Source organism: Anolis sagrei, chromosome 6, assembly GCF_037176765.1.
Source record: "Anolis sagrei isolate rAnoSag1 chromosome 6, rAnoSag1.mat, whole genome shotgun sequence".
NCBI classification, from domain to species: domain Eukaryota; kingdom Metazoa; phylum Chordata; class Lepidosauria; order Squamata; family Dactyloidae; genus Anolis; species Anolis sagrei.
This window is the reverse complement of record NC_090026.1, coordinates 55,417,594-55,441,138: the sequence shown is the minus strand read 5'-3', so window position 1 is coordinate 55,441,138 and position 23,545 is coordinate 55,417,594. Positions and strand designations below refer to the sequence as shown.

Here is a 23,545-nt window from a genome sequence, read left to right as displayed (position 1 = left end):
GGGAGGAGGGAGCAAGCTTGTTTTCTGCTTCCTTGGAGACTAGGATGCGGAACAGTGGCTTCAAACTACAAGAGAGGAGATTCCATCTGAACACGAGGAAGAACTTCCTGACTGTGAGAGCCGTTCAGCAGTGGAACTCTCTGCCCCGGAGTGTGGTGGAGGCTCCTTCTTTGGAAGCTTTTAAAAAGGGGCTGGATGGCCATCTGTCAGGGGTGATTTGAATGCAATATTCCTGCTTCTTGGCAGGGGGTTGGACTGGATGGCCCATGAGGTCTCTTCCAACTCTTTGATTCTATGATTCTATGATTCATGCTACTGGCCCTCTCAATACTTTGCCAGGAGTTATGCCAGGCATGGTAAAACTTTGCCCCTCCAGGTGTTTTGGACTTCTATTTCCACAATTCCTAACAGCCGGTAGGCAGCTAGGAATTGTGGGAATTGAAATCCAAAATATCTGAAGAGCCAAAGTTTGATCATGTCTAAGTTGCTGCTAGTTTTGCCCCCTTCCAAGCAAGTCAGTGACTCCTCATATGCTCCATTTTCCTGTTTCTTAAATTTTCATACTCATACTTGAATGCATTTGTCCTGTTCTAATTGCATTGTGTCATGTTTTCTGCACCGGGATTGTGGCGCAGCTGGCTGAATGTGAGCCACATTAAGATCACTCTGACCAAAAAGGTCATGAGTTCGAAGCCAGCCCGGGTCAGAGTGGGTTTCCAACCAATTATGTGTAGCCTGTTGTCGACCTTTGCAACCCCAAAGACAGTTGCATCTGTCAAGTAGGAAAATAAGGTACCACCTTAAAATGTGGGGAGGCTAAATTAACTGATTTATGAGGCCATAAAGAAGACTCCAGCAAAGCATTCCAGCGGGGAAGCATGCGGGGAATGCGGAAGTGCTTCATCAGCGTCGCAGATGGACGATGAAAGCAACAGCTCCCCTGGTGGCCAGAAAAAGTTAAATAGCCTCTGTGTATGTCTGTATATGTTTGTATGTCAAAAATTGGCATTGAATGTTTGCTATATATGTGTACACTGTAATCCGCCCTGAGTCCCCTGCGGGGTGAGAAGGGCGGAATATAAAAGCTGTAAATAAATAAATAAATAAATAAGTTGCTTTGAGTCCCTATATTGGGAGAAAAGCAGGATAAAAACAAAGTAAATAAATAAATGAACCCACTTGCTATTTCCAGTTAGAATTAATTTGCTGACTCAATCACCGGATCTGTTTTAGTTAAGACTAGGCCTGGCTTCTTAGATCCAAAATAGTTGTTGCAGTGGTAATATTGGAAGACAATAAAGTACTTCCTGGGAGAAAATAAGAAAAAAGGTGTGTGAAAAAGTTAAGACGGAAAAGGAAAATCAAGCTTAGGTGGCACTTACATGTCATGCGCTTCTCAAATTCCAGGTGCTTTACCAAACTACAGTGGCCTTTGATCCTGAAGGGATTTTGGGAACGATCAATTCTGTCATCATGGCATTTTTGGGACTTCAGGTACTGTATCTCTTTCACAACATGATGCTTGTAAAAGATAGGAAAGTTCTTTAGACTGCCTCTCCAGCTACCTATCTAGCAAGGAGATTCCTTCTCTCTTTCTTTCAACACATATGAATAAGCTGTCAGTATTTTGCATGGGCTCTTGGAAGTTATTTTGGTTGAAGTTATAGAAAAACCCGATAGGCATTAGAAGATGCTTAGGTTAGTTCTTCTGCAATACTCTCAGTTCACTAGTTTCCCTCTCTGTTAAATTCATTCATATTGCTTTTGCGTCATCTAATATGCATTTTCCCCATTTTTTCTCTTAAGGCTGGAAAAATTCTCTTGTTTTACAAAGATCAGCACAGACAAATAATGCTCCGCTTTTGCATATGGAGTGTAGTAATGGTAAGTTACCATCTGTATGTATATGACCTAGACCATTTCATTCAGATGGGTTCTTCCTTTGATTGATTTAAAGCCTTCATTATCTTCTGAAAATATTAATTAAAGGCAGTTTGGAGGACATCTGCCCTTGCGCTATGCTACTCTGCTGCTGAGTATGCATGCCCAGTGTGGAACACATCTCATCACACTAAAACAGTGGATGTGGCTCTTAATGAGACATGCCGCATTATCACGGGGTGTCTGCGCCCCACACCACTGGAGAAATTACACTGCTTAGCCGGTATTGCACCACCTGACATCCGCCGGGAAGTAGCAGCCAATAGTGAAAGGACCAAGGCAGAGACATCTCCAGCTCATCCCCTGTTTGGGTATCAGCCAGCACGTCAACGACTTAAATCAAGACATAGTTTTCTTAGATCTACAGAGACACTTGCTGGAACACCCCAGCAAGCGAGAGTCCAAAAGTGGCAGGCCCAAACCCAGCACCTCAATTCATGGGTGATACCAGATGAGAGACTCCCCCCTGGGCACTCAGAAGACTGGGCGACTTGGAAGGCACTGAACAGATTGCGCTCTGGCACCACGAGATGCAGAGCCAATCTTAAGAAATGGGGCTACAGGGTGGAATCCTCGGCATGCGAGTGCGGAGAAGAACAAACCACTGACCACCTGCTGCAATGCACCCTGAGCCCTGCCACATGCACGATGGAGGACCTTCTTGTGGCAACCCCAGAGGCACTCCAAGTGGCCAGATACTGGTCAAAGGACATTTAACCAAATACCAAATTTACAAAATCTGTGTGGTTTTTTTTTCTTTCTTTTTTTTCTTTTTCTTTTTAAACCCTGTGTTTGTTTTGCTCTGTTAGAATTGTAACACAATGGTTGCTGATGACACGATAAATAATAAATAGTTTGGAGGAGGATGGACCATGAATGATGGGACTTGAAGTACCTCCACTCATTTCCTGAGACCGCAACGACTCTCATTCAATGACTGATCAAGACCAAACTTGGCACACATAGCCCCATGACCCACTCTACAACGTGCGGTTTGTAGGAAGATGGACCACAGATGATGGGAGTTGAAGTAACTTCACTCACTTCCCGAGACCGTTGCGACCCTCATTCACTTACTGATCAAGACCAAACTTGACATACAGAGTCCCCATGACCCACTCTACATCCTGTTGCATTTTGGAGGAGGGCAGACCATGGATGATGGGACTTGAAGTACCTTCAGTCACTTCCTGAGACCGCTGTGAACCTTATCCAATGACTGATCAAGACCAAACTTGGCACACAGAGCCCCCACAACCCATTCTATATCCTGGTGCAGTTTCGAAGAGGACGGACCATGGATGATGGGACTTCAAGTACCTCCACTCCCTTCGCAAGACAGGTCCCAAAGCTAGTAATTAATATTTAATTAGTATACAGAATTAAGTATTTTAAATTTAAATAGTATTAAAAGCCAAAAGGTCTTTTATTGATCTATATGTGGCTTTGCCTTTGCCCATAGAAATGATTTACTTCTCAATATCCCATTCATCCATGGATGAAACAAGAACAGTCTAAGTCCCACACTCTTCTCCAATGTCTGTTTTTCAGGGTGTCATTTCTGCTGTCTTGACTGAATGCTCCAAAGATGAAGGCTTTATTCCAGTGAATAAGAATTTGTGGTGAGCAGAATAACAAGACACTTTATTTTGTACTAGCTGTACCTGCCATGCGTTGCTGTGGCCAACCTTCCCTCCCTTTCTCACCTTCCTTCCTTTTTTTCTTTTCTTCCGCCCTTCCTTCCTTTTCTTCCTCTTCCCTTCCTCCCCCCCCCCTTTCTTTCCCTTCTCCTTTCTCCCCTTTCTTCCTTCTCTACCTATTCTTGGATTGCAACTCCCAGAAGTCCTTTTGATCAATCTATCTACCTATTTACCTACCTATCTGTAGCTAATCTATCTTATCTATCTGGAAGATTGCTGGGAGTTGTAGGTTTTTTTTTTGTTTTTTTGCTTTTAAGTCTCTTCCTCTGTGTTTTTATGAGTGATGGTCACTCATTGGCTTGATAGGTGTATTGTGTCCAAATTTGGTGTCAATTCGTCCAGTGGTTTTTAACTTATGTTAACCCCACAAACGAACATTACATTTTTATTTATATAGATGTCAATAGTTTTTAGGCATTTTTCAAACTGTCCTTTGAAATTCTTACAGGTCAATCTCTTATGTGACAACGCTGAGCAGCTTTGGCTTTGTTCTTCTGCTGTTAATCTACTATTTTGTAGATGTTAAGAAAGTATGGTCAGGATCGCCATTTTTCTTTCCAGGTGAGTGTTTATCAAAAGGAAGCACACAACTTTTACTCTATAGCAGGGGTCCTCAAACTAAGGCCCGGGGGCTGGATACGGCCCTCCAAGGTCATTTACCTGACCCTCGCTCAGGGTCAACCTAAGTCTGAAAAAACTTGAATGCACACAACAACAACAACAATCCTATCTCATCAGCCAAAAACAGGCCCACACTCCTCACTGAAATACTAATAAGCTTAAAGGTAAAGGTAGTCCCCTGACATTAAGTCCAGTCATGTCTGACTCTGGGGTGTGGTGCTCATCTCCATTTCTAAGCTGAAGAGCCAGCGTTGTCCATAGACACCTCCAAGGTCATGTGGCCGGCATGACTGCATGGAGCGCCGTTACCTTCCCGCCGGAGCGGTACCTATTGATCTACTCACATTTGCATGTTTTCGAACTGCTAGGTTGGCAGAAGCTAGGGCTGACAGTGGAAGCTCACGCCGCTCCCCGGAATCGAACCTGCGACCTTTCGATCAACAAGCTCAGCAGCTCAGTGCTTTAACCCACTGCGCCACCGGGGGCTCCACTAATAAGCTTATATTTATTAAAATTGTTCTTCATTTTAATTATTGATTGTTTCAAAGTGTTTTTTGCACTACAAATAAGATACGTGCAGTGTGCATAGGAATTCATTCATGTTTTTTTCAAATTATAATCCGGCCCTCCAACAGTTTGAGGGACTGTGACCTGGCCCTTTGTTTAAAAATTTTGTGGACCCCTGCTCTATAGTATCACTAAACATTACTTTGTAGTTCATCTGCCATTCAGAATAATGTTACTTATCTTATTTTTGTCTTATAAAAGGTATGAACTCCATTCTCGTCTACGTTGGCCATGAAATATTTGAAAACTACTTTCCTTTTAAATGGAAGATGCAGGATGCACAATCCCACACTGAACACTTGGCTCAGAACCTCATTGCCACCTCTCTGTGGGTTTTCATATCCTATGTACTTTACCGGAAAAGAATATTCTGGAAAATCTAGCTCAATGCAATAGGTCAAAGGAACTTGGGGCACTGGAGTACCCCACCTTCTACGTGTTACTTTTTTAAAAAAAGGGATCATGTGTTTGGTTTACATTCCAGGTCATCTCAGAGACATGCATATTTAAAGTCTTCTGATTTGCCATCTGGCAAAAACTATTTGTTACAATTTTATCTACATATGCATTATTCCATTTCTAAATAAAACATTGAATCAGTCCTAACATCTGTATGGTGTAAATGACTTTCGCAAGCACACAGTCATTTCATTTAGGAATATTATTGTATCATGTATAAGTGAAAATGCATTTGATGTGATTATCCATTCTCATGTCATGGAAGCATGTCTGTAATTGTCAAAACTACCGTATTTCATCACATAATAGTCGCACTTCTTATCCCTATATTTCTCTGCAAAAAGGAGATGCAACTATTACACAATGAAAAACATCTGCCTTTGATTCCCTGGTTCCCCCCAAGACAGGAGAAAGGGATGAGCCAGCCTCAAACAAACAGCTCGATTTCTGTTTCTTTGTTTTTAAAACTGCCTTGCCTCAGAGAAAAAATCCTCCTCATATCTTTCTCCAAAGAGAAGACAATTTACAATATCTGAAACTGAACTCTTTGGAGAAAGGAAGGAAGATTCAATATCCAGAGACCGTCATTTCAGAATTTTAAAAACTCTTTTGGAGAAGGAAGAATGGGCCTCAAATGGCTCTGCAACTATTATGCAAGGAACACACACAAAAAAACCACCGAACGTTCACACTGCAAAAAATAGAGGTGTGACTATTACACATTGGCAACTATTATGTCAGTGGTTCTCAACCTGGGGTCCACAGATGTTTTTTGCCTACAACTCCCAGAAATCCCAGCTAGTTTACCAGCTGTTAGGATTTGTGGGAGTTGTAGGCCAAAAACATCTGGGGACCCCAGGTTGAGAACCACTGTATTATGTGATGATGTATGGTGGCCAAAATTTGGATGAGCTATTCATCCTTTTTGTTGTTCCTCAAGAAAGACCAGTAAATTTTTCTGACAGCAGCACAGCTCCACTCTGTAACAGCTTCCTTCACCTAGCCTACTTGTTTACAACTTTCCTACATTCTAATTACATCTGAAAACCTGAAAGTAACTTCATCGTCATTGACACAATCAACACATTGACACAACTGCTTTAACTTCTGAATGTGAGAGGACTGTGGCCACACACTACACACACAACTGTTACAGCCAGTGATTGGGCCAGACGGCGCAACCAAATACCTTAAATAAAACATGAATTGTTTTATATATGTGAAGGTTATTTTATTTACAGTGGTCAACTGAAAGATTGGTGTTGATGGATGATTCTCATCACATTTTTTTGAATTTTTATTCAGTTGATAGTCTTTTAGCATACTGAACCATAAATCTCAGAGTATCTCTAATCCAGTACCAAGAGACATGGTTTTTCTCTCTTCCTGCCTCTCCTAAGTAGGATTTTTCCTGTATGAAGTTGATTGGTACTCAGGTCAGTGTCTGAAGGAGCAAGATCTTCTCATTGATGCAGAATCTGTGCAGCACCATCATCAGGTTTTCCCCGCAGCGTGACACTTGCCGCTCCATTGCTAAGCGGAAGTCCTCCTTCACACCTTTCGTTATTCCTCTGGTAACTGTGTGATGCCTGAAATTGTAATACAACAAATAATTTAAAGGCATGAAGACGTTGTTTCTGTTTAAATAATTCTGTTTGATCTGTGCTGCAAAATTTAATTTCCCAGTTTAATCTAACATTCTTATCATTTAACTATTTAATATGATGGTTAAGTCCTATAACATATCTGCAAATGATACCAAAGCCATTGAATAATCTAATAATTATTCAAACATCTTTGAATGTCCCTGATGGCTTCAAACTACAAGAAAGGAGATTCTATCTGGACATTAGGAAGAACTTCCTGACTGTGAGAGCCGTTCAGCAGTGAAACTCTCTGCCCCGGAGTGTGGAAGCTCCTTTGGAAGCTTTTAAACAGAGGGTGGATGGCCATCTGTCAAGGGTGCTTTGAATGCAATATTCCTGCTTCTTGGAAAGGGGTTGGACTGGATGGCCCATGAGGTCTCTTCCAACTCTATGATTCTATAATGTGTGGTATAAAAGAAGAACCACTGCTACCAACAACACACAACAGTCAAATACCCATGTTAATCAATGAGACAAAAACATGGTATGTTGAGCTCCTTTTCTAACATAGGTTGTTCACCAAGCAGATTAAAAAATGTGTATGTTGGAATTATATAGTAAGCTACTAGAAGTGTCCATAAGAACTCAGCTGTGGCCAAAGACTTGGTATTAAGTCCCCCTTTGGCATGTTCAGTGGTGCCAATGATAAACAAAGGCACAGGATATCGAGTTCTGTTATAGTTCCTAATGCTACAGCTTCGATGACGACTACTGTAGCTCCAAAAGCTACAGAAATAAAAGCATCTTAAATTTTACAATGAAGATTCTAGGTACATCTCTACATGCTCAGTGTCTTACTCAAAGATTTTGGATTGGAAGTGTGACTTTTAACATTTTTTTGTTGTTGTGTCAGGAGACTAGAGAAACTGTGAGTCGCTTCTGGTGCGAGAGAATTGGCCGTCTGCAAGGACGTTGCCCAGCGGACGCCCGGATGATTTGATGTTTTATCATCCTTGCGGGAGGCTTCTCTCATGTCCCCGCATGAGGAGCTGGAGCTGGTAGAGGGAGCTCATCCACCTCTCCTTGGATTCGAACCTGCGACCTGTCGGTCTTTAGTCCTGCCGGCACAGGGATTTAACCCACAGCGCCACCGGGGGCTCATACTTTTAACATGAAAGGTCACAACAGCCAAACAAAAACGCCCTCAATAGATTCGGATGCAGAATTTCACTAATAAATAGAACTTTTTGTTGTTGTTGTTCATTCGTTCAGTCGTCTCCGACTCTTCGTGACCTCATGGACCATCCCACACCAGAGCTCCCTGTCGGCCGTCACCACCCCCAGCTCCTTCAAGGTCAGTCCAGTCACTTCAAGGATGCCATCCATCCATCTTGCCCTTGGTCGGCCCCTCTTCCTTTTCCCTTCCACTTTCCCCAGCATAATTGTCTTCTCTAGGCTTTCCTGTCTCCTCATGATGTGGCCAAAGTTCTAAATAGAACTTTAGAAGCCAACTATTGCTGCTTATCCACCAAGAACACATCTATTGACTTGGAGTTTACTATGTAGCATTAATGGGCAAAGAGAGTTCCAGGAAGACAGAAAAGGGAGGCAAGAGGCAGACGGAAAATGCAACTCATTAAACGTTTTGAAAGATCATTTGGCTTATACTGTATTTATGTGTTACTTTGACAGCCTAGATCCAAAATTGACACACTATCAAAAAGCAATTGGATAAAATGATAAAAATACAGAGAGGATTTCACTATGTTAATTGGAGATGTCCTAAACTAATTTGCATCTTAGTTTTTAGTTATCTCTCATAACAAAAGTTCACTGGGCAGAATATTTTTTAACTAACAGATTTATTAATGCTATGCCCTGTCTTTTTCAATGCCTCCATCTTGCCCAAACAGTATTTTGAGAGTCAAGGGTTACTTTCTGTCCTTGCCCATCTGCAAAACAGAAAATAGCCAGTATACATGTGTTCTACTGAAGGATTAGAAAACAGTTACGCACAGAACAAAATTTTCAACAACTGATCAGAGGCAAGGAAAACAAGAGCAAGCAGATACTTAGAGGGAAAGAGACAAGAACTGTAATATATTTAACAAAACAATGCCCATCTTTAGTTAAATTTGCATTTTCCTAAAATAACAGATGGGATACTTTACCAAAAACATACCCAGAGCATAATTACCATTTAATTATTCAGCAGTCCACTTAAAAACTGAAGTACACACATGTGCCAGTAAGTTATGGAAAATAATAAAAATGTTAACAATAGTAAAACATGGCTTGCCAAGTGATGTAGGCACAAATGAGGAACAAAAGCATGGAGAAAACTACGGAATTAACAAAGGTCGATAACCATGGGCAGTAAAACATATTGACAAAAAAGACAGCACACTATGAGCAGGGATGTTTCCCTGCTTAGTACCTGTCAGCAGTCTGCATGCTGGGCTGTAGTACAGGTATGAATTCCTGCTGCAGTAACCCCAGCGGAGGGCTAGAAGTCCTTCAAAAAACAGCAAACAGCAGCATTCAAACACCCACACCAACTTTCCCTGTCCTACAAAAAATGAACGCCCCAGAAAGAGACAGAGAGAGGAGAAAAAGGAAGAGTCCAAACCCTCCTGTAGGCATACAATAGTTCTTTGATTAAGGATGACAGATGTCAAAGAGTTTCAGAGTGGCTTAGTAACCCACAATAAAGAGAACGTGAAAAGCTATGGATGTTAAATACCCTAACTACACAATATGGTGCATTTACAACAAACAAACACAAAATTGGGGAATTGATTCCTGGATTCTATTCAGTACCAGATTCTAATAGGAGTTCAAGCAAGTGTTTACCGTGTTCAAGAGGCTGCCAGAAATACAAAAGCGTTGAACCTCTACCTACTTTTTAAGTCTGGTAAAACTGGTCAACCCTGTCAGACCAGGTTCCCACTACGAATGATAAGAAATAAGTAACACAACAGTCCCAGTATTCCTTCCTTTGCAAAATGGTTCTGGTAAAGGGCAGTTGGCAACATTTGAGAAGGGGCAGGGTTGTTAACTGATTGCTTGCCATCCTGCTTTCCTTTGAAACTTCCATGACCAAACCCATTCACTTCCCTGGCCCTCAGTTTCAGTGATTGTGCAGAAGCAAGTTTCAGGAGAAAACAAACAAGCAGGTTAAGTAAGGATGCTTTGGAAGGGAAGAGAATGCATCCAGTCTTTATTATGTGCAGTTCCATTTTAATGTTTAATTTAGATACCCTTTCACACTACAATTATAGCAATATGATTCCACTTTTAATTTGTTGTCAAAAGCTTTCATGGACGGAATCACTGGGTTGCCAGGAGTTTTCCAGGCTTTGAACAGACAAGAGTTCTTTCTCCCACCCTGGACATTACACAGATATATACTATATTTTCCAGCGTACTAGACAACTAGACACATAAGACGACCCCCTCAACTTTTCAATTTAAAATTCCTATTTTTATATATATACTCGCTGTATTAGATTACCTCTCTTGCCAGTTGCCAGCCCCTTCAGGCCCAGAAGCTCTTTTCCTGGGCCTTGAGGCGGCTTCTCGACTCCATAGAGATGGCCTACCCTCCACGATAGCCAGGCCCCACCGCAGCTGGCTAATCGCCATGCTCATCACTTCCTGTTTTGGATCCAAAACAAGATGGAGGCGGGCAGCTGCCCTGTGCTGGAGCAGGGCGCCCGAAGCAGCAACAGTTGCTGTGCTCCTCCGGCGCTGCTTGGCTCCCGCTGCCGGGCTTCAGCCTAACCGAGGGGCTCTTCCACTCCAGGCCCGCCTCGGCTGTCAGTGCGGTGGTGGAGGAGGTGACATGGTCATCCAATGAGTATATTACCTCCTCTGCACTGACAGCCAAGACTGGCCTGGGATGAAAAAGCCTCTCAGTCAGCTCAAGCTCAGAAATGGGAGCCCTCAGGTGCCACTTGACTTCCGCTGCTGAGTTTCAGACTCACTAAGAGGCTCTTCCACTCCAGGCCCGCCTCAGCTGTCAGTGCAGCGGAGGAGAAGTCGACACGACCGTCCGGCAAGTATATCCCCTCCTCCTCCTCCGTACTGAGAGCCAAGGTGGGCCTGGAGTGAAAAAGCCCCTTGGTGTTGGGGTTCAGCCTGTGTGTGAACCTGACTCTGACTGTATTTCCTGATGCCCATGTAGATGTCAATGTGAATTCTGAGGCCAATTTAGATTATGATGGTTTGAGTAGTGAAAATCCTACAGCCTTGGAAAGCGAAAGTCAAGATTCCCATGAGAACATACATTCAGAGCCAAGTGGAGACGGTTCACTCCCTTTTCCTCCCAGTTTTAGCTCTCCAGAGAATCAGGCACCTGGCCTGCCTAATGAGGATAGGCAGGGGCAGATTTGGCAGAGTTGGGGAGAAGCCCAATGTTTACGCAGGTCAGCCAGATTGAAAGAAATCCAAACAAAATCTTCAGCCGTGTCTCGCAATAGATTTCTTGGCTTTAAATATGCCTGTTCTGAATCCAGCTTCAGACCAGGCATCGTTCCAGATTCATGTTCCAGCGTTTGCAAGTCTCCTGATTCAAGTAGCCTTGTTCCTCGGAGGTTTTCTAGTTGCCCTAAGTACGGTTAGTGATTTGCTAACAGGTTCCAGGATTCAGCAGTTTAACTGTGGGTTTCACGATCTTGTTTATGGACATTTCTTGTTGCTGATTTTTACTGTGGCTTTTTACCTTTGCATTTTTCCTCTATTTTGTATTCATCTCTCATCAATAAAAAATGATTGTTTTCCTGAAGCCAAGTGTGGTGGATTGTTGTCTGAGGGTCCAGTTTCCTGCTCTGGGTTGCAACACTAGGTTAGGTTGAAGCTTGGCAGGGGAAGCCAAGAGGCACCAGAGGTGCTGTTAGGTTGAAGCTTGGCAGGGGAAGCCAAGAGGCACCAGAGGTGCTGTTGGCTCCCACTGCCAAGCTTCAACCTCACCGAGGGGCTCTTCCACTCCAGGCCTGCCTCGGTTGTCAGTGCGGCGGAGGAGGCGATGCAGCCGTCTAGCGAGTATATCGCCTCCTCCTCCTCCACACTGACAGCCGAGGCAGGCTTGGAGTGGAAGTGCCACTAAGTGAGGCTGAAGCCCGGCAGTGGGAGGCAAGCGGCACTGGAGGAAGGCAGCTGCTGCTGCGGCTTCGGGCGCCCAGCTCCAGTGCAGGGCAGCTGCCCACCTCCCTCACCTTGACCTGGCATAGTAGACGACCCCCAAGTTCAGGGAGGATTTTCCTGAGTTAAAAAGTAATCTCATAGGCCGGAAAATAAGGTAAACCTCACTTGCCCAGTTTCCAACAGACGTCACAACCCCTGAGGATGCCTGCCATAGATGTGGATGAAACGCCAGAATAGAATGCTTCTGGAACATGGCCATACAGCCCAGAAAACTCACAGCAAGTCACTTTTAATTGTCATGATTCCATCCTATGGAATTGTGGAATGTGTATTTTAGGGAAGACTTACTTTGAATTTTCAGCCCGAGAGCTCTAGTGCCTCACCAGACTATGAAGCCTAACATTTCATATGATGCTGCCTTTGAAGTTAAAAGTAAAGTAATAATGATATAATGTAAAGTGTAGGACGATTTAGTTCTAGGGACAGATAGGAACACAGTAGTAATATTTTGTTCCCATGTAAAGCCTCCCTACCCCAAGTTTTAGTTCCTTCGATGTTTAAGATGCTAATCAATATTACAATAAAGCAATTTTGACTGTAAAAACCACATCTAAGAATCCCTTGTCTAAGAAAACCCTATGAAATTTGTGGAGTTGCCTTAAGTTATCAGGCAACTTGAAGGCACACATGCACATAATGGTATTTGGAGGTTTCTAATATTTCGCATGTAAATGTTGGGAGCAAAATAGCACTCCAGGTACATATAATTTTACTTGGCTTTAGGCTTAATCCTTTCTCATAAAGTATAATTTATGTTCTAAAGTTTTAAAAGCTAGAAAAATATCACAAACAAAGCAAATAAATAAAGTTTCTAGCCAATGTTTCAGAGGTGGTTTGACTGAAATGTAGTCAAACTGATGTACTTCATGCATCTTACGTAGCTAGAAAAGATGGTGAGAGAAGATGCAGTCCCACAGAAACCTTTAAGATAATGGAAAAAGAACTGTTTCAAACCCCAGACTGGGGTAAATGTGTGAGATGTTTAGTTAATGGAATATTTCTATTCTATATTTGCCCATGTAGCCAGTCACCAATAATTCATTACAATATCATGACAGCAAAGCATTAGATCTGGAACCACCACAGCAGCATTTGTTTTGCAACATGCTCAAATGTTTTCAGACTAATGCAGTCAACCACAATATTCTTGTTGGTTATCAGAAAGCTGGATTTGCATCTTTTTCAAATTCTCTTCGAAATAAAATGGCAGCAGAATTTGATGCTCTAGACCAGGGGTCCTCAAACTTTTTAAATAGAGGGCCAGGTCACAATCCCTCAAACTGTTGGAGGGCCAGATTATAATTTTAAAAAACATGAATGAATTCCTATGCACATATCTTATTTGTAGTGCAAAAAACACTTAAAAACAGCACAATAATTAAAATGGAAGTGCAATTTAAACAAATATAAACGTATTAGTATTTCAGTGAGAAGTGTGGCCCTGCTTTTGGCTGATGAGATAGGACTGTTGTTGTTGTTGTTGTTGTGTGCTTTCAAGTCATTTCAGACTTAGGTTGACCCTGAGCGAGGGCCAGGTAAATAACCTTGGAGGGCCATATCCGGCCCCGGGCTTTAGTTTGAGGACCCCTGCTCTAGACAACACTTTTCAGCAGAAGAATAACCATCGCCACAAATCCAAGAATTTAAAACATAGATATTTTAAACTCAAAAACAGTCTCAAGAAGACGAACAGCTTCTTATAGTGCTAAACAGAGATGGAGAAAGAACAGACAAGAAAAGGAAACCTCCATGTGTGAAAACTATTCAAAATTACTTTGAAAAAATACAAAAAACTCCTCCACAATGTTTGCTGATCTTTACTCCTGCTTAGGAGGAAATATATAACAAACCTAACTTATTGTGGGAAGAAAGTTGGGAAGGAGAAAGCCTCCGGGAAAAATAGTGACACTTTCTTTTTTGGAATTTGCTCAAGGACCTGCATTTTTCCTGTATTTTTCCATTGGCTACCTTGCGTACCACTTTTGGCAGAATGGCAGAACGTTTAAATATGCTAAAATAAAAACGCATATTGCTGCCCCGTAGTTCAACCCTAGAGCAATTATTCCCAAACCTTGCTCCATGAGCAAATGAACAAGCTAGAATACTGGATTTTCTCTTCTATTCCATACAGAATCTTTTTTCTTAGAGAAGGTAATGATGTATCCTGCCAGTTTCTAAAAACTCTTTGGGAATGGAACATACAGCTGATCCTCTACCCACAAACATGTATTTTCCGACAGACACAGTTTGTATCTTGTTCCCGTAAGCACACTGGTGACTCTCATATATTCGGCTAACTATAGCACCAATGCTGACATCAATAATACCAAGGACTGTTTCTCTCAGCAATTCTATTGCCAATGTACAATACAATATCCAAATTCTGCATTCTGAAAACAATATTTAAAGTAGCTTTTTAGTCTTTATGAACAAAGATCTTCGTCCAGCTACTCTCTATATTCTTTCTTCCAGTCTCCATCTATCCTGGGCATTTTTCTGGATAATCCTTCCTAGTATGTACCTGGAGCATGGCTTAAGTTTTATGATGACTGATACCTTATGAAACTTTACTAACAGCTAATAGGCATGTGCAATCCATGGTTTTAAATCAGTGGTCCTCAAACTTTTTAAACAGGGGGCCAGATCACACTCCCTCAAAGTGTTGGAGGGCCAGATTATAATTTGAAAAAAAATGAATGAATTCCTATGCACACTGCACATATCTTATTTGTAGTGCAAAAAACACTTAAAAACAATACAATAATTAAAATGAAGAACAATTTTAATCAATATAAATTTATTAGAATTTCAGTGGGAAGTGTGGGCCTGCTTTTGGCTGATGAGATAGGATTGTTGTTGTCGTTGTTGTGTGCTTTCAAGTAATTTCAGACAGGTTGACCCTGAGCGAGGGCCGGGTAAATGACCTTGTAGGGCTGTATCCGGCCCTCGGGCCGTAGTTTGAGGACCCCTGTTCTAAATGGTTCTAAAGTACTTACAAAGCTAAAGTTTTGGTTGTGGAAACTAGGGGGCGATGGTGCTTTGTTTCTACAGTGTTGCTAAAGTTCTGGTGGTGAAAATTTCAGAACTCTAACAAAACTTTCAAAATTTCATTATTATTTCATTATTGGTGATTTTTATGACAGAACCTATTAGGAACTGCCATTTATAATGACATTTTGAAAATTGTGTTAGAGTTCTGAAAGTTTCACCACCAGAACTTTAGCAACACTGTAGAAGCAAAGCATCAGCACCCCCTAGTTTTTACCACCAGAACTTTAGTTTTGTAAGTACTTTAGAACCATTTAGACCCATGGATTCCACATGCCTAATAGCTAAGCATGCTATCAAGGCATTACCATTGAATGGGATGTTCACTGATGGTACAAACCCCAACTACCCTCATTCTCCCTTGAAATGCTCCCTTGGTCTATCTTATAGTGCAGGTTGTTTACTCACACCTTTAATGACCACATGAAGAGCCATTTTCTGATTATTTCTTCTTGCAGTCACTTCCTCCAATTCTTTTGATCACATGTTTGGTGCTGAAAACGGCAGTACATTCCAACACCCAAAATCATGTGAAAAGGAGGAAGGCTACAGTTGAGGCTGAATGGACCATGAGCAGGAGACAGAAGGAAAATAGGTTGGACTAGAGAGGATGTTTGGTTGCACAATCCAAATTGCCAGAATACACCTCGGACCCAACATCACAAGACGCGCAGCCCAGAACTGCCCAACTTGGGAAAATCTATCAAATCATCACATCTTGCTGCTGTAGTGCTATAATGTATCTTTGTCCCATAAAAAAGAAACTAATAATAGATAAAACCTTGCTGATGTAGTCCTATAATGTGTCTTTGCCCCATAAAAAGCAGAAGCCAAGAATGGATAAAACCCAATGGATGTAATAGCCTGAGCTGCTTAATAGCTTAGCATATGTTTGTGACCTGCTTGGGCAAAAAATATAGAAAATGAATTGGAGTTGACATCTGATGTCACTATAGATTCTATCATAGCAGAGCTTTCCGTTGATATTCCTAATAGCTTGTATGTCTTAACATTACTCTCTTCATATTAAATGGAGATATGACACAAATCCACTTGGAAATAAGATAAACTCTCCCAGGACAGGTCCGATACTCCCCCAGGACCGCCTTGTTTTACAATTTTGGAGATTAATATTGCAGTTCTACTATGTTGAAGGTATTGCTCATCTATATCTGATTCTGATTCTATATCTATAGCTGATTCTGATACGTTAAAAACACACCTAATTTCCATGCAGTCTTGCATAGATTTTTTGCTGCTCACCAAGAAGTCTAAAATATAATCGATGCAAGTTGACTACTAAATTAATTGTTTCATAACATAGTGTTTTTGCAATTTGGGCTATACACATAGCATAAATTATATCAGCAATCACTTCACTTCATTTCACTTCACTTTATTTCTTAATTAGTCGCTCTCCACCAAGGTGCTCCGAGCGACTTACAATCTAAAATAGCATTTACACAATATAAAAACAATCATGACAAACTTGTCAACTTTAACATTTGAAAAAAAGATTCTTCTTACTTTATCAGCATTCCCTGGTTTGGTAGCAACTCCAGGTGAATTTTTCCTCCTTCTTGTGTTCTTAAGTAAGAAAACTCTTCCAGCATATCAATGTCTGGTGAAATGGTTGAGGTGCAAAAATTGAAGCAGACTTAATAACAGAAAAAAAACACTGAAGTAAACATGATCTATGCATCGGATAATGCTGCGAAACTTGAAGGCACACATGCACGTAATGGTATTTGTAGGCTTCTAATATTTGGCATGTAAATGTTGGAGCAAAATAGCACTCTGGGTACATATAATTTTATTTGGCTTGATGCTTAATCCCTTCCCATAAAGTATCATCTGTTACTGTACTCCCAACTCAAGAATGGGAAATGTAATGTTGGTTGACAGGAAAAGAGATTTAAAGATGGGCTTAAAGCCAATCTCAAAAACTGTGGCATACACCGAGAATGGGAAGCCCTGGCCCTTGAGCGCTCTAATTGGAGATCAGCTGTGACCAGCAGTGCTGCAGAATTAGAAGAGGCATGAATGAAAGGCGGAAGAGAGAAACGTGCAAAGAGGAAGGTGCGTCAAGCCAACCCTGACTGGGTCCCTCCTTCCACCTGGAAAACGATGTCCTCGCTGCAGGAGAACATGTGGATCAAGAATGTCACCTACAGACCCACCTACTACACTTGAGTACCTTCATCCTTGGGTTATGAGGGATTGCCTAAGTAAGTCCAGTCAATCCAAATTTCAATCCCATATCCAACAGGAGATGGTCATCTCGAGGCTTGACTACTGTAATGCCCTCTACATTGGCCTTCCGTTGTCAGTGATCCGGAAACTGAAGCTGGTGCAAAATGCGGCAGCTCGTCTTCTCGCCAGGGTGCCGGCGAGGTGTCACCCCAATTCTACAACAGCTGCACTGGCTACCGATTGAGTACTGGATTACTTTCAAGGTGCTGGTACTAACCTTTAAGGCCTTATATGGTCTGGGGCCGGCGTACCTGAGGGCCCGCTTATCCCCCTACCAAACCCAGAAATTACTTCGGTCCGAAGACCAAAATTTGCTTGAAGTCCCCAACATCCGGACTTATCATCTGTCCTCTACTAGGCAGAGAGCCTTCTCGATTGTGGCCCCTTATTTATGGAATGCCTTGCCAGTTGAAACCCGATCTATCCAAGACCTACTTGCTTTTTGGAAAGCCTGTAAAACCTTTCTCTTCCGACAAGCTTTCGATGGGTGAATAACTCGGGACTATGTCTGTTCTTGTTTTTATTGTATTTTAAAGTTAATTGTATTGTTTTAACCTACTGCTGTAAACCGCTCCGAGCCAAATTGGGAGTAGCGATATACAAGTCAAATAAATAAATAAATAAATAAATAAAACACTCAGAGGTGCTACTAGCATGGCGGAGGACTGGACCAGATAGCCTTTGCAGGTACTTATGATAATATAATTCTATAAAATAAAAAAGGCAGGGACTGTTACCACTTTAGCATGTTACAGAGTTTCAGTGGCATTCCTGAACTCCTTTTTCTTGTCTTTCACTCTCTTAAAACTCTATTGCTTCCACAATCTTTCTCCTCTCTCCTTCTTGTCCCCAACTAATTTTACTTCATTGGCCTACATTTCCAAAAACAAACAAACAAACAAACAAATCTTCCTTTTCTGTAGCAAAAAGAGGGGCTTTCCTACCATCTATTTCAATCTAACTGACATTTTGAGAAAAGGATACTTGTAACATAGTTGAAAAAATTTTCATACTGGAAGTTTCCTTGTTGGCAGATTTTGTTCATTGCTTTCAAGAAGAGGGTTTCGCCTCGTGGCCACTCATGCTGGAGCAACACAATCACATGTCCAAGTGCCATATCGTCCCTGTTGTCTGTGAAAGCTCTCAGCTGTTAGGAAAAAAATGTGCTCAACAAACTTAACCTATACTTTTACCTAACAAATTTCAAGTTAATATTTAGCAGACAGAACGGCTTCAAATTTTACATAACACATGCTCTTCAAGAATGCATCACGCTACAGATTGCACTACTTCCACTTATTATCAAAATGCTGGTTAAAGGAGGATGTAAATGTGGACTTCTATTAGGATAGAACCTATGCTGAAAATGAAATATACAAGAGTTCAAACAATTCTTATTTGGAATTAGGAATGTGCTTGAATCAGATAATATAAACTGTAACAATAATTGGGTTGTTGTAGGCTTTTTCGGGCTATATGGCCATGTTCTAGAGGCACTCTCTCCTGACGTTTTGCCTGTATCTATGGCAAGCATCCTCAGAAGTGAGGTCTGTTGGAACTAGGAAAATTAGGTTTATATATCTGTAGAATGACCAAAGAAAAAACCTACAACAACCCAGTGATTCCGGCCATGAAAGCCTTCGACAATACATTGTAACAACAATTTATAATTCCCAGGAACTACAGCCAACATAACCAATTCTGAGGAATGCTAAGAGTTACAAGTCCAACATCCGGAGATCCCCAAACTATAGTTCAAGAAGCCTTTCTTCCTCTTCCCACTGCACATGCAATAGGTAAAAGAATAGAATATTTAAAAGCCCCCTCCCCCTTTCTATATACATACATACATACACTATGCATATTTCGGTTAATGACCAGCATTAAAACAAAGAGTAAAAAATGGATAAAATGTAAGTTCAGGTATTAAAATACAATTTTAAAAGCAGAGTTTATTTATTTATTTATTTACATTATTTCTATCTCGCCCATTTCAGCCCGAAGGCGACTCAGGGCGGTATACACAGTCGGCACAATTCGATGCTGAAACAAAATACATACATTGATAAAGCAAAAACATTCAGTGCAATTAAACATAAACGACAGTGCATAATAACAATTTAAAAAGAAACTATGTCCTCTGTTCAAATCTTGATCAATTTACATTGTCTTGGCTGTTCCTGGGTCAATTTCCAACTCTGTTTACTCCGAGGTTCCGAATGCTTGCTCGAAGAGCCAAGTTAAGACACAATGTGGAGTATGAGAGTTAAAAGTATTACAATTTTGTATATTTGAACAATAGTGATAAAAGTTGAGATAAAATAAGAAGAGATAGGGAAGCTTTGGCCCTCCAGACATTTTGGACCTGAATTATCGAAATTCCAGATAGGATTATCCATAACAAGTAAGTATGTGGGCTGTAGCCCAAGACATCTGGAAAGCTTAAGGTTTCTCACCTCTGGTTTTGTTATTACTAATACTATGCATCAATGCAGTGCCTCAGCAATAAAAATTCTCTCTTAGATCAAGGATCTGGGGCAGAACTAAACATTTTCCCCTTATATTTACATTAAGACATTATACAGGTAATTAGTAAATGAAACTAAATGAATAAAGAATACGTTTACTTTATTCTCATCCATAGACACAGATTGCCGTAAAATTCTTGCATTCTGAGCCCCAACCAAGACAAGTCTGATCTAAGGTATCAAAATAAAATGAAATAAACTTTCTCTTGATACATAGAAAACATAGATTTCATCCGATACTGGTCAAGCTCCTGGTCTTTTCTACCTGAATTTTCAAATGGGATGCTGGCAAAAGGGCTAACTGACATCACTGAAGCACTCCAGTAATGTACAAAACAAAGAAAACAAGTCCAGGGTGCAGACAATGAAGACAGGAAAATTTATCTCAAAGTCACAACTATTAATATGCGGAGCCAACAAGATGTTTTTGTCCACTGTGGTGGAAGGATATCTTACCTTAAAACAAGCTAATAGTAACCGTAGACAGTAGGGCATAATAGCCTTACTTGTACAAGGCCAGAGTTTCAGTTCCGAAGCTAAAGACAAATAATAGATTTGCACATGTAAAAAAATCCAGTATTGACCAGAATTAAAAACGACAAGCCTAAAACTTTTATAGCTTGAGCATTTTTAGTTTTCTGCATTTTACAAGGCCCTTCAAAATAGAGATCGCTCTTCTTTGCAGGCGTAACTGGTGGGGATGAGAGACAAGGCCTTCTCTGTAGTGGCCCCTTGGCTGTGGAACACCCTCCCCAATGAAAAAACTCAAAACCTAGCTGTTGCATCAAGCATTTGAACAGTAGATATAGCAACTGGCAATGGACTGACCTGGACCATGATTTTGAACTGGCTGATTGTTTTTAAATTGCATGTACAGAATTATTGGATTGCTGTTTTAAGTGTAATATTTTAATTGTATATTGTTGGCATCTAATGGTTGCCTGTTGTAAGCCGCCCTGAGTCCCCCTCCAGGGGTGAGAAGGACAGGGTATAAATGCTCTAAATAAATAAAATTAAAATCACAGCACATTTCCTTCTCTATTCAGGACAATAATTTTGGAAGGACACGAGAGAAGCCTCCCACAAGGATGATAAAAACATCAAAACATCCGGGCATCCTCTGGGCAACGTCCTTGTAGATGGCCAATTCTCTCACACCAGAAGCGACTTGCAGTTTCTCAAGTCATTCCTGACACGACAAAAAATTTTTTGGAAAAATTGAAAGTCAGGTCCCAGGAAGAGGAGGCAGGGATGTTGGCAAGGACTATATGTCCATCTGAAACTTTGCTTCCTGATCCAGCAAGGGGCAGGTTGCAATGTTCATTCCTGCATTCTAGCCTGACTCATCCCACTGTTCTCCTTTCAGGTTGAGAAATAGGGAAAGTTATCAAGCAGGATCATCTTCATTCAAGCAATGTTAGGAGGGAGTGGGGGAGAACCACGGGAATTGACTATTTTGGGAAAGGAGGACTGTTTTCGGGAGTAAGTACCAAAGCAGGAGGTGAAACTAATCCAGACAAGCATTTCTTTCCTGTAAACAGTTGCCCTAATGGCAGGTTAGAATGTGCACAGGATTAGGGTGGAATCCCTTCCTTCCACACAGGTTCACACAAGTCGCTGGCTGCTTCAGCAGGAGGACAAATATATCTGTTCCCTCCCTTGAAACATCGACTCACCAAGCCAGATTCAGAAATGGGCAGTTTAACAATTAATCGGCTAGAAGCTAAACTGCTACTGCCACTTAATTCTTTCTACAGGCAATATTTGATCACCATATCTAGGATTCTATATAGGGTGCTGGACATCCCAACATTCTTTGCAGAAGCAGAAATCAAAAATATCTCCTAAAATACTTGGGATTCTTGATACCCCTCACCTCCCAGCCTCCTCTTTATAACAGGCATAAGAACAAAAATCAGAAACCCAAATCATTGTCATTTAACCACATGTAGAATTTAGATTTCTCAGTGTTATTTGGGTTAGGTGGATGTGGGGAGGGAAAATGCTACTTTTTAAAAGGATACTACTACTACTACTACTACTACTAATAATAATAATAATAATACTATATTTGTGCCCTGCTACCATCTCCCCAAGGGACTCGGTGTAGCTTACATGAGGCTGAGCCCACAATACAATAAACAATAACAACAATAATACAAAACAATAAAACTCATAAGCAAAAATAAGCAAAACATTTAACAATAGCACAACCTAGTTCTGGCCTAGTCCAGGTTTTTTTTTGTTTTTTTTGTCGTGTCAGGGGCGACTTGAGAAACTGCAAGTCGCTTCTGGTGTGAGAGAATTGGCCGTCTGCAAGGACGTTGCCCAGGGGACGCCCGGATGATTTGATGGATGTTTTTATCATCCTTGTGGGAGGCTTCTCTCATGTCCCCACATGAGGAGCTGGAGCTGATAGAGGGAGCTCATCCGCCTCTCCCCGGATTCGAACCTGTGACCTGTAGATCTTCAGTCCTGCCGGCTCAGGGGTTTAACCCACTGCGCCACCAGGGGCTCCTGCCTAGTCCAGGTGATTGTGAATGATGCAATCCTGGGTTTGGGTTGAGTCAGTGAGTTGGGAACCAATCAGAGATTGCTATGTGTAATTGTATAGAATTGTATGTAAGGAAGTCATGTACAGTGTATATCTCTCCTTGTGCTGTGATGTTGTTCGTCGAAGGCTATATGTAATTAAAAGAACCTGTCTGCTAAGACAAGATATAACTGTATGCTGTGGTAAGTTTGTAATATCATCTAGACTGGGGGAAAGACAATGGTAAAACTGACAACGGCCGGGCATGTGCTCAAGTGTATGTAAAAGGTTCCAGCTATCTGGAAGGTTCCAAAGCTGTCTGGTCAGGCGCAGAAATTACCTTATGAGCAAATTCACAGGTGATCACTAGGGAAACTATTGTTACAGGTAAGCAACCTATATTTCCCTCCTATCTTATCATCTACTGACAAAGAAAGTAATCCCTTACCTTTCCTGTGTTTTGACTTCACTGTTGGCTGTTCTTCCTGGGGTTTAGGTACCTCTAGTATGGGAAGCACTGCGTAGCACATTAGATCAAGTACCTTTTCACAGGTTAACTACAAGAACAAAGTAAGATCAATAGTTTTATAAGTGAATCCACAGAAGCTAGCAATGATGAAAAAAACCCAGATAGCCAGTTAACGACTACAGTCAGTCCTCCTCATTCATTGGTTCCACACTTACATTTTTGATTATTTGCAAACTTGTAAATAGACCAGCAGACCAGCCTCCCAAATTTGGAGTTTCTATGTGCTATACAGAAACTCAAGACTTCCTATGCCTCTACAAGCTTGGAATCAGAAGCCAACAAACCTTGGTTCAAAGTTGGATAGCAATTTTGAGTTTTTAAACACAGTCAAACACAATCCCAAATTCAGACATCACTAAGGTGATTCTGGACTATTTAACCCTGTTGCAAAGGGAGAGGGAATGGACAGCATGCAGTTCAGTCATACTGATTTGATTAACTAGGAGTTAAGGCTTATAATATAATGCAAGGATGACAAAACCATTTTCACTGAGGTCATATCAGTCTTAGGTTGCCTCTAAAAGACACTTGAATCTATGGATGAAGAATCTGTGTACCATAGATGTTACTGAATG

General features: G+C 41.3%; 2 protein-coding genes across 4 annotated transcripts in view; one reads left to right on the top strand and one right to left on the bottom strand.

Moving 5' to 3' along the window:
* Positions 1-5,435, top strand: part of HGSNAT (heparan-alpha-glucosaminide N-acetyltransferase) — a 45,724-nt gene extending 40,289 nt beyond the window's left edge. For both annotated transcript variants that reach the window (XM_067470126.1, XM_060781377.2), the window contains 5 exons: positions 1,408-1,494; positions 1,807-1,884; positions 3,493-3,563; positions 4,090-4,202; positions 5,031-5,435. In XM_067470126.1, the coding sequence (XP_067326227.1) occupies positions 1,408-1,494; positions 1,807-1,884; positions 3,493-3,563; positions 4,090-4,202; positions 5,031-5,212 (531 nt within the window). In that variant the 3' untranslated portion in view covers positions 5,213-5,435. The remainder of the gene's footprint in view (positions 1-1,407; positions 1,495-1,806; positions 1,885-3,492; positions 3,564-4,089; positions 4,203-5,030) is intronic.
* Positions 5,436-6,494: 1,059 nt separating this feature from the next.
* INTS10 (integrator complex subunit 10) overlaps positions 6,495-23,545 on the bottom strand; it is a 36,104-nt gene continuing 19,053 nt past the window's right edge. The window contains exons 13-18 of one of the 2 annotated variants that reach the window (XM_060781371.2): positions 22,890-22,998; positions 20,365-20,444; positions 18,365-18,527; positions 16,655-16,748; positions 9,312-9,389; positions 6,495-6,877 (exon numbers count right to left, since the gene is read on the bottom strand). In XM_060781371.2, the coding sequence (XP_060637354.1) occupies positions 6,721-6,877; positions 9,312-9,389; positions 16,655-16,748; positions 18,365-18,527; positions 20,365-20,444; positions 22,890-22,998 (681 nt within the window). In that variant the 3' untranslated portion in view covers positions 6,495-6,720. The remainder of the gene's footprint in view (positions 6,878-9,311; positions 9,390-16,654; positions 16,749-18,364; positions 18,528-20,364; positions 20,445-22,889; positions 22,999-23,545) is intronic. The other variant, XM_060781372.2, reaches the window with a different exon arrangement.